Source organism: Salvia miltiorrhiza, chromosome 8 (genome assembly GCF_028751815.1).
Source record: "Salvia miltiorrhiza cultivar Shanhuang (shh) chromosome 8, IMPLAD_Smil_shh, whole genome shotgun sequence".
NCBI lineage: Eukaryota > Viridiplantae > Streptophyta > Magnoliopsida > Lamiales > Lamiaceae > Salvia > Salvia miltiorrhiza.
In genome coordinates this window covers 18,843,114-18,858,524 of record NC_080394.1, presented here as the reverse complement: position 1 = coordinate 18,858,524, position 15,411 = coordinate 18,843,114, and the positions used below count along the sequence as shown (strand labels likewise).

The window sequence follows — 15,411 nt, the reverse complement described above, 5'->3', positions numbered from 1 at the left end:
CACCACATTAATCACACAAAATTAGTCACAAGATAGAACCACATTGGCTGCCAAAATCGAAACCAGAGAGCAATCGGCCCTCATACCAACACATAGGGCCAACACCACATTCAATCACACAAAATTAGTCACAAGAAAGAACCACATAGGCTGCCAAAATCGAAATCAGTGGGCAATCAGCCCACAATCTCATATAAATTGCAGATTAATCATAGATTTATTAAGAACGCAACCAAAGGGAACATATTGAGCAAAGAATCATCATTTCAGCATTAATAATCCATCTACCACACTGAACTCCTCCGCCAAACCCTAGATTGCACAGAAACACGAGCGAATAGAACAATCTCACCCTTTTAGAGCCGGATACATGGTCTCGACCATTCTTCGCAAAGCAGGGGAGCATCGGCGCCACCAATCGTCGCCGGCAGCCTCTTCCCGCTCGCGCACGACATCGTCCCACTTCTCCGTACACAGAAAAGGGAGTAGATCCGAGTCTTCGACCTTCATCGCGGTAGAGGGCCGGCGATAAATAGGGCGTCGAACCGGAGACGGCACCACCGTCAAACCCTCCTCAAAAGCACCGCCGGACTCCTGGAACCCCTGTAAATCGCCGCTGCTCTCATACACATAACCAGACGGCGGCGAAGGTAACGGAGGTAAAAGATCGAAGAATTCTTCGTCCTCCGAATCAGGGACGAATTCAGAGTTCAAATAGGCCTCCCAACCCAATTTATCGGCCATTTGAACGATGGGTGAGGTGGATTTAACAGATGGTGGAGACGGATTCAGGGTGAGGGCGGCGGAACCCTAGGGTTCTAACATGAGGGCGGCGCAATTTTCGGAGGGTAAATAATCGGAGACAAAGGGAGGCGTAGCGGAGGAGTATGAGGACGGCAGATCAGATCGGAGAAGGGCAGCGGCGTATTGGAGGGCGGCAGATCAGATCGGAGAAGACATGGTGAAGGAGAAGAGAGAACATTCGAGAGAGAGAGAGAGATGAGGCTGATATGAGGGAGGCGGACGTTTCAATTTCTAGGGCTAGTGTTTTTTTTGTTATTTATATTAGTCATTAAGGTTAAGTTAATTCTAATTTGGCAACCCTAATTATTTCCATATATAGAAATGTGTCTTCATTATTGGGACAGCCCGAAAAGGAAAGTGTGTCTTCATTATTAGGACGGAGGGAGTACATGCAATACGATGAAGTTGATACACGCATGGACTATATATATAGCAATTGACATCATTCTAATTTAATACTAGTATTTTAAAATGACTTGACGTATAACATCTTGTATACTTGACGTATAGATTTATAGAGATAATGTTAAGATGCATTTCTCATAGGCGGATTTCATAAATTAGAGACAAACAGATAAAATCATTTAGCGCTCGTTTGGCTCAAGTAGATGAATGGAAAGGGAATGCAATCAAATAAAAAAGTGAAATGATAATAATAATCATTGCTTTTATTAAGTGTTTGATTTAACAATGAAAAAGAATCATTAGTAAAATATTCATTTTCTTTTGTTTTCCCTAAAGAGGTAACAAATTGGGTGATTGAATTACCCTCAAGTAAAGGTAATGATTAACTCATTACTCAAATCAAATAATAAGTAATAGATTTAATTAATTTAATCTTTTTCTAATCTTTAAAAACACTCAATCAAAGGCTCAATCAAAGGCGGACTTAGAGTTTTAAATATTCAAATAACTTAAATGATGATCACATCCGAATTGAGTGACAAAAAACCTTAATGCCCAGTACTGAAAGTTGCAAAATATTTATAAAAAACTTGTAAAATAGTAAATAAAATCAAATTGATATTCTTATATATCAACTTACGCCCCAATATATTGCGCTCTTTTTTATCCATCAATCTAAAATTACACTGGTTTCCTTATTAAAAAGGCATTCTTTAATTTTTTTTCTATATATATCTTCTCAAGAATATTTTTGGACGCAGGTATAATGAAAGCGAATAAATTAGCGAATTCAATTTAAAAAGAATTTAGCGAACATGTTCAAAAGTCAAAACTCACAAATCTATGAGATAAAATTGTCTCGATTCAATTGATATAAGCAACCAGGCGGTAAAAATACTCTCTCCGTCCACCAATTCAAGGCCTACTTGCCTTTTTGGCCCGTCCACAAAAATAAGGCCTATCTATTTTTGGTAAGTTTTTATTCATTATTTAATCAAAAAAGTCAAAGATTCTTTACAAAAAAATGGGACCCTTTCTCCACTCAACTAATAAAAATACACTTTTTTTTAAAAAAGTAGGACCCTTTCTCCACTCAACTAATAAAAATAGACTTTTTTCTTAAAATCCGTATTTTTTCATATAGGCCTTTAATTGGTGGACGGAGGGAGTAGTTAAGAAATGGGATGATTGGAGAAGAAAGATATGCATGAGCTAATTAGGTGGCATGCTAGGGTGAAAATAAAAAATACCCACATTCATTTCCTTCTTATTATATATATGTGTGCGTATAATATAACACTATATGTGTGTGTATATATAAATTTATACGTGAAAAGGAATCGCACTCTCTGACACACAATATTCCAAATCCAGATCCACTGTGGCTCACTACAACAACTTTTCTGACCGAACTGCCCTCACCCAACCCCAAGAGTATACATCTAATATAAGTTGCAGAACCACATGTGCACTAATCTATCCTTCTCTCTCTATACATCAAATACAAACATTTTTCTTATCTATATATAAAATAAAAATGTTTGGAGTTGGACCAGCTAGTATTTATATATAGGATTTATGTGTTTATAAGTTGCAGTGCTAGATACACGCACTTATCTATACATTAGGAGGATTTATTGCATCAAAGGGAATCGATTAATTTAGATCCTTCATTTTGTATGATTTATATATAATATATATAAGTTCTAGAATTGCATGTATGCATGCACGCACTAATCTATGTGTGGAGGATTTTTTCTCTCTCTCAATTTGGACCTTTAATTTTTGTAAGATTTATTGTTATTATAAACGGGTATATACTATTGCAATTAATACATATATATAGACTACATTATCCTAAAAGACGTAGTATTGTATAAATATATAAGCTGCGACCGTTCATTTGATCAAGATCTATAAACAAGATTTCACAATTTCTTCACTAAGAATGTTTCTTCTACGAAAATTCATCTATATATATATATATATATATATATATAACAATTTGAAAATTGACTAATCTACTATATTATACTCTCTCCGTCTCATTACAAATATTTTGTTGCTTTTGGCCACAATATTAAAAAATGTGTAATTAGTAGATAATGAGTTGGTGGAGAGAGAAAATATATTGAGATTTGTAAAAGTATATATAGAGAGGGAGAGTAAGTGGTGGGTCCATTAACTAATTAATCTTTTAATTATTTTTTCAAAAATAGAATTAGAAAATTGTAATGAGACATCTCATTATGAAAAAAAATAAGGTATTTGTAATGAGACGGAGAGAGTATTAATAATTTTTAATTTCAGTCTGATGTAGATGATATTTTATGTTTTCTATTGAGCTGAGCCCAATAGGCCAAAGTTAGGGACGAGAAGTCCAAAATTTAGACGAAAGGAAGATCTTGTTAAATAATTTATGAAGGAATATATATTGCAACAATACTGTTTTAAAATTGCATAGATGATTTGAGGAATAAAGATTGATCACATACACAAAGAGAAAATGAACATCACTGATGCTAGTCGACAATGGAAAGACGTACATAGTTAACTTTGAAGCCTCACACACACACACGCATATATATATATATATACAATGTGCAGAACTCTTTCACTTTAAATGCATTCTATGAGCACGATAGATAGATCTTGACAAAGATAAACGAAAAGAGATTGAGAATAGCCATAAACGGCAAAATAATTAGACACCATTTTATTGAGTGTGGGAGTACCACGAATCATATAAATAATAAACTCAAGGAGAACAAGTTCATCTCCATTGGACTCTAAAACATTAAATTAAGATTAAGAATTGGAACTGTGACTAAATTAAATTAAATTAGCATGAAGTTAATTGTTAAAAGATCTGCGATGCTTTGGGACTCAACGACAACGACGGCGTTATGTCCTGAAAAACCTTGAGCCTCTTATCCACCTTCTTCTTCTTCAACACATCCCCCAACACCGCCGCCATTATCGCATCCTCAAAATCCTTGCTATCCGGCAACAAATCCTCCCAACTCTCCTCCTCCTTCCCATTCTCGATCGCTGCCGCATTGCCAGACCTGCTCCTCTTCAAACCCTCCGCAGCAACCTTGGACGAGTAGAAGGGCTGCGCGTCGATGTTCAAATTCCTCCCCGGCAAAGCGTTCTCATCCGGAAAGGCGGGGGGCGGGGGCGGGGAACTTGGTCTCCTTGCAGGGCTGAGGCTGCCAGATGGCGGAGGAGCCTAAAAAGGCGTCGAAGAGTTTGCTCTGCTGGACGCGATCGACGCCGCCTTTGGTCATCATCTCGGACTCGAGATCTCTGAGCATCTGCTGAGCCCTCTCGTAGGCCTTGAGGTGGGAGTCGACGCCCCTTGGGCCGTCAAGCACCGCCGGCTTGACCCGCCGCAGCGTGTCCTTGGCCTCGCCGATTCTACCTTGCTTCATTAGGCAGATGCCCAGATTGCACATCTTGTTGTTGTCTGGCGCCAGCACAAGCGCCCGCCGATACGCCTCCTCTGCTTCCATGTAGTTGTTCTGCTGCATCAGCGCCCACCCTAAGTTTCCCTGCACCAACAACCATTTCTCTTCAATTCTAATTCTAATTCCAATTCGAGTGAGATGTTTTTGATTAATTATTACCAGTAGCCGCGTGGCCTCTTGCTCCACCGACACTTGGAATTTCTTCCCCTGCGAGCGGGCGGTTTTCGTGCGCTTCCCGTTGAAGGCCATGCCTTGCTGGATTAGGAACAGCTTGCGCCTCAGAAGCGCTACTTGGTCCTCCAATCTCCCGCATCTCTGCAAATAAAATAAAATTGGTGATTCCTCTTCAAATTACACGATTCATTGCAGGACAAGTGACGAGGAACCTTGTAGAGGTCCAATAAGATGTTGTCGAGAGACTCCTGCGCTTGATCGGAGCAACGGCTGCGCAATGATTTGATTGCTTCTATGGCTTCTTCAGCCCTATTTTGCTGCTTCATTACAATGGCCATGTCTTTGAGCGCGCTATCAACTCTGTCTCCAGCGTTAATGGCCGCCCAGAATAGGGGTATCGCCCTCTCCGGATCCTTCTCCACTAGCTAATCATGTCCAAACATCAGATTTTTTTTTTCACAGATTTGATTAATTAGAAGAGAGAGAGAGAGAGAATTGGACTAACTTGAACGTTTTTGGCCCGGACGTAAGGGGTGTCGCCGACTGGGACCTTGTGGGTGACGTGGAAGGTCTCCGAACGGGTTCGGGCGACGCCAAGCGGCTTCGCCGGCGACGTCGGAGCCGATTTTGTTGGCCGGAAACCCGGTGGCGCATTCCACATTTCTTTCATCATCTTGTGCTGTTTTTTTCAGATGATTGAAAGACTGTGTGGAATGAGCAGCTTTTACACACACACTCACACACACTACTAGAGAACTGAGAAAGAGAGAGAGAGAGAGAGAGATTGTGCAGAGACGGAGGAGGGAACAAGTGAAGGGGAAGGCCTGCTTTAGACAGTCTTTGAGGAAATTTTCGAAATTTCGACCGTTGGAGTTTACCGTTTCTTAACTAGCCGTTGGGCCATTTATCCTCGATTATTAACGGGGAAGGTGGATTGTTTTTTGTGTATATATCTTCCTGCCCACATTATTTTTTTTTACGTAATCTTTATTTTATATTCTCACCATTTTTAATAACTCTATATATTATTTTCTATTTCAGGCATAAGCCAATTTATTCAAAATACTCTGCTTGGGGGTTATAATTGGATATATATCTAATCAAGTCCTAAAATATTTGTAGCAAGACTTTGTGTCATTCTTTTTTATCTGCACTCATAATTCATAAGGAACTAATATAGTTTACTGAGTTTTTACATGCCCACCCGGCTCTACATATTTTATCCAGATATTCTCTAATTTCGTAATAATATACTAGTAGTATATTATATTTGAAAAATATCGTAATGTGATTTTTAATAAATAACATATAAAATCTGATTAATAATTTCTAAAACTCCTGTTATGTCGGGTAAGTTGTTTAGCAAATTTATCACATTCATTTTATTATCAATATTATACTCTATGCACTATGTCAATCATTTTATTTAAAGAATTTTTCTACAAGCCTTGTTTAACTAAAATTTAAATTTGTCAACATATACTTAAAAGACATCAAGTTACAAGTTCCTGTCCAGTAACATAACATACACTATTTTTCCTGCAAATCAGATTCATGTAATATCAAAACTCAAATCAAGACTTTGAAACATAACATCGTATCTTACCAAATTTGTCCTATTTTACACAAGTACTAAACTCAACACAGAAAAAAAATGTCAGTACACTTCCATTCACGCAACTAAATGCACTCCCACAATCCTTTAATCATCTGCATTTGAGTTCCAAGGTTACAACATATTCACTTAAGATGATGAGGGCAGAGCAGGAGTAAGCCAACCTCATGATCATCACAACGAACTCATCATATCTCAGAGTGCTCTGAAACTATCTGCCTTGTCGAAGTCTTGCAGTGCCTGAGCTAGACGATTCTCCCATAACATCCGGAGAAGCAGCTGTGTGAGATGGTGCCTTTTTCAGTGAAGTCGGCAAACCAGAAATCTCCTGTATGTCACAAGCGAGGAGAATGAGATGAACTCGTTTTCTTATTTATTTCTCTTCTCTTTGGGCAGTTACACATCCAGTGACATAGCAAGTGCTTTATGGAACTTAGCTAGAGTTTTCTTTTCCCACGTTAAGTTTTTAAAACCAGTGAAAAGCATAGGATTATTTATCAAAGAAGTCTTCTTTCTTCACAATTTTTTTTACATCAGTTTATAGAGGGATCTGCTGAAGTAAAACGCTCCTTAGATGTCGACATGGCTAAATATAGTTTGCACTAAGCAATCCACCATTCCACTTTTGGCTTCGTATTTATAGTACGGCTTAGTCCTAAATTATCAACAGGCTCTCCAAGCACATTAAAAATGTGTCCTAGGGTCGCTCAACAGACTGGAACACTTGAGAGCTCCACTATCAATCACTTCCGTTCCTCTCATCAGACCACCTATAGCACTCACAACTACAGCTAGCTCTAACTCAATTATTTCCTAATAATTGGTGTACCTCATAAAATTCAAATGGAGAAAATCCAAAGATATTTACAGCTAAATAGATATCAACAACACGACTTCCTATATCCACTTATATTTCAAGAGTATATTTATGTGTTTGCTCATAATCATGCTTTGAATAGATTTATTTTGTCGGAAAATCCAGGTTATGACAATAAATCCAGTTTACGGATTGTGAAAGGGTTAATTACTCGAATGTATCAAAATAATCATCTTGTTATTACTTCTAATGATTCTAACAAAAAACCATTTTTGGTGCGAAAGACGAATTTGTATTCTCAAATTATATTAGAAGGGTTTGCTTTTATTGTATATTCCATTTTTTCTTTCAATTAATATCTTCTCTAGGGGGAAAAAAGAACAAGATAGTAAAAACTCATAATTTACAATCAATTCATTCAATATTTCCATTTTTAGAGGACAATTTTTCACATTTAAATTTTGTATTAGATATACTAATACCTCCACGTTGAAGTAAGAAATAGTTTCAACATTCATGCTTGCTGTTATCTAGTAACAAAAATTAGCAGTAAATTTATAACAAACAGAATTAGCAGTAAATTTTATCATTTGATTTAATTCTTCTCTACATGGAAACTTAAAGATATATACACACGAGCGAGCACACACACACACACACAGCACAACCAAAGAGAGACAATGGACATGGTGGAAAGAAAAGGCTACATAGCTCAGATTTTGAAATTCATTTCTCTGTATTTTGTAGTAAAATTTATTTTAGTGTAGTTCTGCTATCAGAATACATGACTGGAAGAAAGAAATCCACTTTAGTACAATATTTTATGTAACATCTTATTTAAGAACCAACTGATTATTTTGCTAATAATATACAGTAAGATTCTTTGCTACCTAGTTACAAATCCCTCTGCCTGATGACATAAATCAAGGCAAAGTGCCTAATAAACGCATATTCCCACTGACGGTCCTATAAAAAGGTATTCTTCTAAAGACAAAGCAACATCTAGAAAAATATTATTGAAACAGAACCTAAATAGTCCTAGAAGAAAGCATGGTTGTACAGTAGATTCCAAGTCTCTGAAATCCCGATTAGTAATATGCAAAGTTACAGAAACGAATAGATAAGAACATACCTTCATCAGATGCAACCTTAAGTCGCATGGCCGAGCTGGTTTCCAAGACATGCAAGAGCAAATTTTGAATATTGAAACATTACGTCTGAAGCAGCTTGCTTCTTTTCTTCAATCTACAACATAGTTCATAGAGATTTAATTCAAATACGAAAAATCCAACAAGAGATAAATATTTACCAGCACTGACTTTACTATGTTCCATTCTGTGTTTCTGACTTGTCAAGTTGAGATCTTGGGCAAATGATCCAATTTGTCGTTCAAAATAGGTGAGTACAACTACAAAATGGTTCTTTATCATCATTAGGATATTCGTCCCAATCAGGATGACAAAATATTAGGGTATAATTTGTTATTCGGTCTTCGTCAAGGTTCACATTCACTGCAGTAGAATTCTTGTGAGGCTTCAGCTTGTTTATCCTTACCAAATTAAGCTTTTAACAATTTTGTACTCAGGTTATCAACAGAAAACCATATCCTAATGTTGAAGTCACCCTTTTGTTTTCCAGTATACTATGACCGTCGTATGGGTGAAATTTAGCATAGCCTTTGATTTAGAGTATCATCTACATTTAGTCTTTACTTGTTGAGGCTACAATTACAAGATAATTCTCATAAATAATACACAAACTGCAATACTGCATGAAAATTTTAATGCTACAATACTGCATGAAATTCCTCAGAGAATACTATGTTATCAGTTCTTGACTCCAGCATCCTCCTCTTTCAACTTGATCTAAAATGTTCCAAACCTCAAAAAGCTAGAATCTTTAAGAAATTAACTTTTCCATCAGGAAACATTTCTAGCTATCCCGATATAGACAAGAGCTGTATCCCTTATACCAATATGAGAACTCTAAACTGGCTGTGCAACAATAAATCCATTACAGCTATGTTGTATAACTAGAAGAGATTAGCTGATACATGATGGCATGATACGGACGCATCAAGCACATAGAGTGACAAAAAATGAAGCCATTGATTCCTACAATACCAACACTTTCCTCAACTTGATGAGTATTATTTATCTTCACGTCGTTAGAAGAAACCACGAGGTAAACAATTACCAAGTCCATACCACTAAATCATTACATTAACCACAAAATCTACATCAAGAAAGAATACTAGGTTCATAATCAATCTCAAATCTCTACTGGAGTCATGGAAAGGTGTATACATCTTGACCGCATTTCAATTCGATTACCATTCATCTTGAACCCCTCATTTACACCTAACAAGCCAATAAATGGACACATGAGTTCTTGCTCTCTGTATATTTGTTTCTTCTTCGTTATTTAGAGTTGCTCTTTGTCGAACTTAAAAATCGTATCGATTTTTAGATTCAGAATCCTAGAACACAAAAGTGATTACAAAACTTTATGAGCTAATTAATCATACCAGAAGATTTTCTCCACCTAACGATAATGGAAATTTAAGATAAGAGATTTTGTTGCCCTGAGTCCAAATCAAATCTCCACACCACATAATAAGATAAAACAACGGCAAAAACGCGGTTAAACACAGAATTAACAGAGCTAAGACATGAAGAAGCTCCAAAAACTGGGAGAAAAAAACAAAACCAAAAACCCATACAATTGGTAGTACCGAAATAATAATTTTTACTAAACATAGCTATCGGCGTAGTTACTAATAAGAATTACCTCGTAATCTTTCATGGCTGAAATTATGAATCCCTCGAAATTCTTCTTCTCAACGATTATTTTCTCGTCTGGTCGACCATATTTGGTAAGTCTGCCGGAACAAATAATAATAACAAAACATAATTCATAAACGATATATATTTAGCTAAAGTTATAATTTATCACCAAAGGCCTATTAGCTCAGTTGGTTAGAGCGTCGTGCTAATAACGCGAAGGTCGCAGGTTCGAAACCTGCATGGGCCAATTGTAATTTTTGTTGCCATTTTTTTAATTTAATTTTAAGCAATTACTTTTTTGTTGCCATTTTTTTTAATTTTATCTTTTTTGTTGCGAACGCCATCTAACTCAAGCAATGAAGTTTTTTGGAACCGAGATCCAAGTAGCTCGATTTTTTGGAACCGAGATCCAAGTAGCTTGAATCATTTAAGCGTGCAGATTCAAATAATTGGAGGAATAACATTTACAATGATACATACATAATAATACACAGATATCTTAGTCTGCATGTATCCAAGTATTTTATCCCTTCATCTACCTCATGACTACAACTCAACACAAGCACAGCAGATTCACAACAAATTTTCACTAGAGCTCGCCTCCTTGAGCTTTCTACATGATCAAAACCTCGAGCTATTTGCTTTGGACTTCTTCGCTTCAGCTGCGGCGGATTTAACAGCAGACTTGGCCAAACTGCTAGGCTTTAACACACTTTTTGGATTGAATGCCTGTCTTATCTTGAAGACTGCCCATGCAGCTCCCACAGCATGCCCTGCAGCATCCAGCCCCTCGCTCGTTGCCTTGGCTGCCTCGTCACCGTACCTTCACAAGAATGCACAAACAGATTCAGCTCACAACTGGAGAACATCAAGATTATGTGAGGTGGGGTTACCTGTGAGAGACGAGTCCAGTTGTCACTGTGGAAGAGGTGGACATGACATTCTTCCCGGCCACTTCAGCAGCATCGCAGATTTTACCTGTTATCACAACAATATAGATCGATAAATATGAGGAACAAGCAAGCTAGTTTTAACCTGAGTATAAGTTCACTCAATTTTTAAGCTACCAAATGATAACACAACAGAATAACTAGAAAAGAACCCTTAGCAGCAAAGGAAACTCTCATCCATGAAATCTCAATCTTTCAGTGTTTCAATGTGATCATCGCCTCCATGTGTGCTCGTGTACTTGGATCTCTATGTACACTACATATGTGCAACGTTCCTTGATAATTTTCAAGGTGAATAGCTATTTAATCTCTTTCAACAGCGCAAATCCAACCACTTTTTTCCATTGACATTAATGAATTCATATATATATATCTACCACAAAAGATCAATTACAAACTACCCAACAGAACTTGCCACAAATAAAGTTATCAGTTTATCACATTCTTCAAATTAAAAAGAGAAAAGTATAACGCATCAGTTGATGAACACTACGAAAAACAGAAAGCAGACAGCAGAAAGTAAACAAACAAGGATTGTTAGACGTACTAAATCCATCAAGAGAAGCAAGCACAACTTCCCCTGGCAAGAGATTAAAGAACTTCTTTCCCATTTTCGAGTTTGCAACAGAGCCAGTAAGGTATCCCGAGACCTTCACAACTCCTGAAAGAACCCCCGTTGCTACTTTCTGAGTCATCTTCGTCACCCTCTTAACCCTGCCCACAACAAAGTACACACATAAATACAGCAACTCCAACATCAAGCATCCACCTCTTTGATTGAAAATGGTGTAAAACATATATTTTCACCATTTTTCCACTCTTTTCACATGTTCCTCTCTTTTCCCACCTTCTTACTTCAATTCATGATATTATTATCATGGGGGCAGTGGTGTAATTATATTTTCTCATGTTTTCCTCCCTAGAGAACATGAGATAAAAAAAAGTGGTGTGATAAGAGAGCACCCCCTTAAAGTATAAGTACACATGAAATGCAGCATACATAACGCACTAATCCAAAACAAGTATTCTTGCAATAATCCATGTTATAATAATCGAGTAAAATCAGAAACAAACCGTTTGATTCTCTTCAAAGTGGTAGGATCGATCTCAGCTTTCTCACCGGGAGCCATCCTATTCCTCATAACCTCATCTCCCCACTTCAACCGATCAATGGTGACGTCTCCGCACCATAAAATCCCCTTGACCAGCTGCCCTGACCCCATTGCAATCAGCCTCGCTGCTGTCCCGCTATACTCCTCCACATTCGGAGCCAGCGTCGTCCAGTACGCCGCGCACTGACCCTTCACTTCCTCCCTCTTCTTCTCATCCGTTTTCCACTCGAATGGGCTGATCTCCGCCGCTGCAGCACCGGCCACCGCCTTCTCCTCCACCTTCCGCACCGAGAAATTACTGCAAGTTTCCAAGATTGCATCCAGTTCCTTCAGCAAACCATCCTGCCCCTTTGAAACTATCGTGAGCCCGTAGCTCAAGACGTCGTTGTCCTTCTTCGCCGTCTCCTCTCCTTTTTTCTTCTCCTTCTCTTTCTTCTTCGTCTTCTTCTTATCCTTCTTTTTGTTCTTCTTCGCTCCGTCCTCGTCGCTCGAGTTCGAACCCTCACCCTCGGGCGGGGGGCGGAAGGAGAAGAAGTAGTGGGAAGCGTCGAGCTTGACGGCGGCTAGGTCTTTCGTCAGCGGCCACTCGATTTCGTCTGATACGGCGGCGACAACGGCGACGGTGTTATCTCCCTGAAAGAGGCGAATGATCTGGAGATCGCCGGCGGCAAGCTCGACTGAGTAGTGCGTGTCGATGAGGTGGACGATCGCGCCAGGGATCGTGATGTACGACTCCTGTACGGACTCCGGCGGCGCCGACGGAGAGTTTCCGTCGCTCCAAGGCGACGGAAAAAGGTTGTTTAACTCGTCCATATCGACGGTGGGGTAGAGAGATGAAGAAGAGGAAGTTTGGATGGGAGGGGCGGCGGGGTAATACGGGTCGATTTGGGGGTACATTGGGGTCCGATTAGGGTTTGGATCTTGCGACGCCATTGTTGCTGAAATTGGAGTTTTGGGGAAATTCAACTGCTTGTTGAAAGGATGAAAATAAAATTGAGGAAATGTAGATTGAGACGCGTGAGAGACAGTTGGGCAAATTAAGAAAGCTCCCGCGCAAGTAACGCGGGATTTTTTGTACTTTAAAATATTAACTTATCCTATAAAATATGTTCATTTATGAAATATAAGGGTAGTTGACTAAAGTGATAAAGGTAGTTGACTAAAGTGATAAAGTGTAGTAAATATAGAATATAAAAGTGAAAAAGGTGTTTGAAGGTGGGTCCATTAGTGGCAAAGGGTAGTAAATATAGAAAAAGTAGGAGAGTAAAAGGGTACAAAAAGCAAAACAGGGCATTAATTTGTGGACAGTTTTTTAAAGCCAAATAGGGCATTAAATTGTGGACGGAGGGAGTATCATTTTCCTCTATTTCATAGTATAAAAATGTTTTTGTACATTAAAATATTAATTTATCCTATAAAATAGATCGGTCGGCGGTAAAGGAAGAATGGCTGAAGTGAGGGTGGAGGCGCGCTAGTGACTAGTGAGGTTGAAAAAATTTCGGTTTCAGGCCAAATCTTAAAGGCCTAAATTCTAAAGTATTTAAAAAAAAAAAAAACAGTAGCCCGACGGGCTGACCCACTTCAACCCGCCAGCCCGAACGGGCTAGCCCGATTAGCCTGATTTACTAATCGGGTTGCGATTTTTCAACTATAACCCCACTACTTTTGTCGGGTTACTCGAGTCGGCCTACGAGTTTTTTCGAGTTGGATTGACATCCCTAGGACTCACCGCAATGAATCCATTAATGAATGATAAAATTCAGACAATTTTTTTTTTCTTTTTCTAGAGAGCAATTTAAGGGTTTTTAATTCTCTTGAAAAAGGAACTTTTTTGTGTTCTTTGCATCTATCTATAACAAAAAGGAATTATTCATAAACCAAAAATTAGAATCTAATAAAAACTATCTTAAGTTGTCCATAAATTGTGACTCAAGCTATCGAGTTAAAAACAAAAATAAGTAAGTATAAGTTATATTTGTAATATTTTTAAGTTAGAAGACAAAAAAAATCACCATAATAACATTTACAAAAATTTCATTGATGGTTCCTTCAAAAAAAAAAATTGTCTGTCGTGTGCCAATTCAAAATCAATCTTAAATTCATGTATTTTTTTATAAAAAAAATCATGATATAAATCAAATTTGGGTATTTTTCAGCAATAACCTCAAGAAAACAACAAAATCAAAACACAAAATAACAAAACTACCAAAAGAAAATCCACTACAAATTTAATATGTAGTTAAATACATAAATTATACTCCATAATTATAAATTATTTAGGTATTACGGGTAATACCCAATACTAAAAAATTAATTGAACTTATGTTCATTAACTGCCCTGTTAATCGACAAATGCGATTAATAGGTAGTCGAACATCAAATGGTTACGGGTTACCCGAATACCCGAACCATATTATCACCCCTGCAGACTACATAAATATTACTCTCTCCGTCCCACGAATCTTGACACGTTTGGATTCGGCACGAGAATTAAAGAGTTGCAGATTAATGTTTTAAGTGTGTAGTTAATAAAATATAAAAGTGATAAAGTAGGATAGAGAAGGTAATAAAAGTGATAAAGTAGGATAGAGAGAGAGAGTAATAAAAGTGATAAAGTATGAGAGAGAAGGAAAATGTAATACTCTTATATACGATTATTGTAACATTTTATATACGATTATTAGATATTGCATAAATTTAAATGGGTTCGAAACTTGTGCGGGTATATAAATTAATTATAGAGTGGTTCAGAAGTTAACCGACATGCTTATGTAGAATTTTCTCTTTTTTGAATCTTTTGAAATTGATACTTGTTCCGTCCACAAAATGTGCGACATTTTTGTCATTTTTAATTTCCATCAAAAGTATGACATTTTTCTTTATATAACATGGTCTTACATTTTTTTTATAAAGGACCTTTTCTTTATCTGTTATCTTTACAAATTATCCTTTATTTACAAAAAAATAATCATTAATTCAATTTCAACCACACATTTAATACAATGGTGAGACCATTTATCCACTATATAAAAATTATCACTCATTTTATTAAAACTTGTGCCCACCAAAAATATCATACTTTTGGTGGACGGATGAAGTACTACTTATTACTCCCTCATTCCTTGAAATACATACTTATATTTTCTTTTCGGTTTGTCCAAAAATGCATTATTATTTTTGGCAACTATATTCCATATAACTTACTCACAATAAAAGTGAGACTTTTATTTGACTCACGCACACTCAACCAATTTCTTAAAATTCATATAATTCTCAAA

The 15,411-nt window shown here is 37.3% G+C and overlaps 4 protein-coding genes, 1 non-coding gene and 1 pseudogene across 5 annotated transcripts in view; 2 read left to right on the top strand and 4 right to left on the bottom strand.

Annotated features, from left to right (window-relative positions):
* LOC131001633 (uncharacterized) overlaps window positions 1-15,411 on the top strand; it is a 465,975-nt gene that overhangs the window by 76,451 nt on the left and 374,113 nt on the right. The window lies entirely within an intron of this gene.
* The window catches only part of LOC131001564 (MLO-like protein 4), a 182,515-nt gene that overhangs the window by 139,096 nt on the left and 28,008 nt on the right, over window positions 1-15,411 (bottom strand). The window lies entirely within an intron of this gene.
* LOC131001603 (protein POLLENLESS 3-LIKE 2-like) lies at window positions 3,886-5,666 on the bottom strand. Its single transcript, XM_057928119.1, is given in 5 exon segments — window positions 3,886-4,393; window positions 4,395-4,763; window positions 4,839-4,994; window positions 5,066-5,278; window positions 5,359-5,666. Coding segments are annotated over 5 exon segments (1,230 nt in total). The 5' UTR covers window positions 5,527-5,666; the 3' UTR covers window positions 3,886-4,069.
* Window positions 6,387-10,105, bottom strand: LOC131001706 (uncharacterized; annotated as a pseudogene).
* On the top strand, window positions 10,245-10,318 carry TRNAI-AAU (transfer RNA isoleucine (anticodon AAU)). The gene has a single exon. It is a non-coding gene; the product is annotated as a tRNA-Ile (tRNA).
* Window positions 10,512-13,181, bottom strand: LOC131001585 (protein EARLY-RESPONSIVE TO DEHYDRATION 7, chloroplastic-like). The gene is made up of 4 exons (XM_057928070.1): window positions 12,096-13,181; window positions 11,569-11,735; window positions 10,965-11,049; window positions 10,512-10,894 (listed from the first exon to the last, which is right to left on the bottom strand). The coding sequence occupies exons 1-4, from the start codon at window positions 13,064-13,066 to the stop codon at window positions 10,693-10,695; spliced, it is 1,425 nt and encodes a 474-aa protein (XP_057784053.1). The 5' UTR covers window positions 13,067-13,181; the 3' UTR covers window positions 10,512-10,692.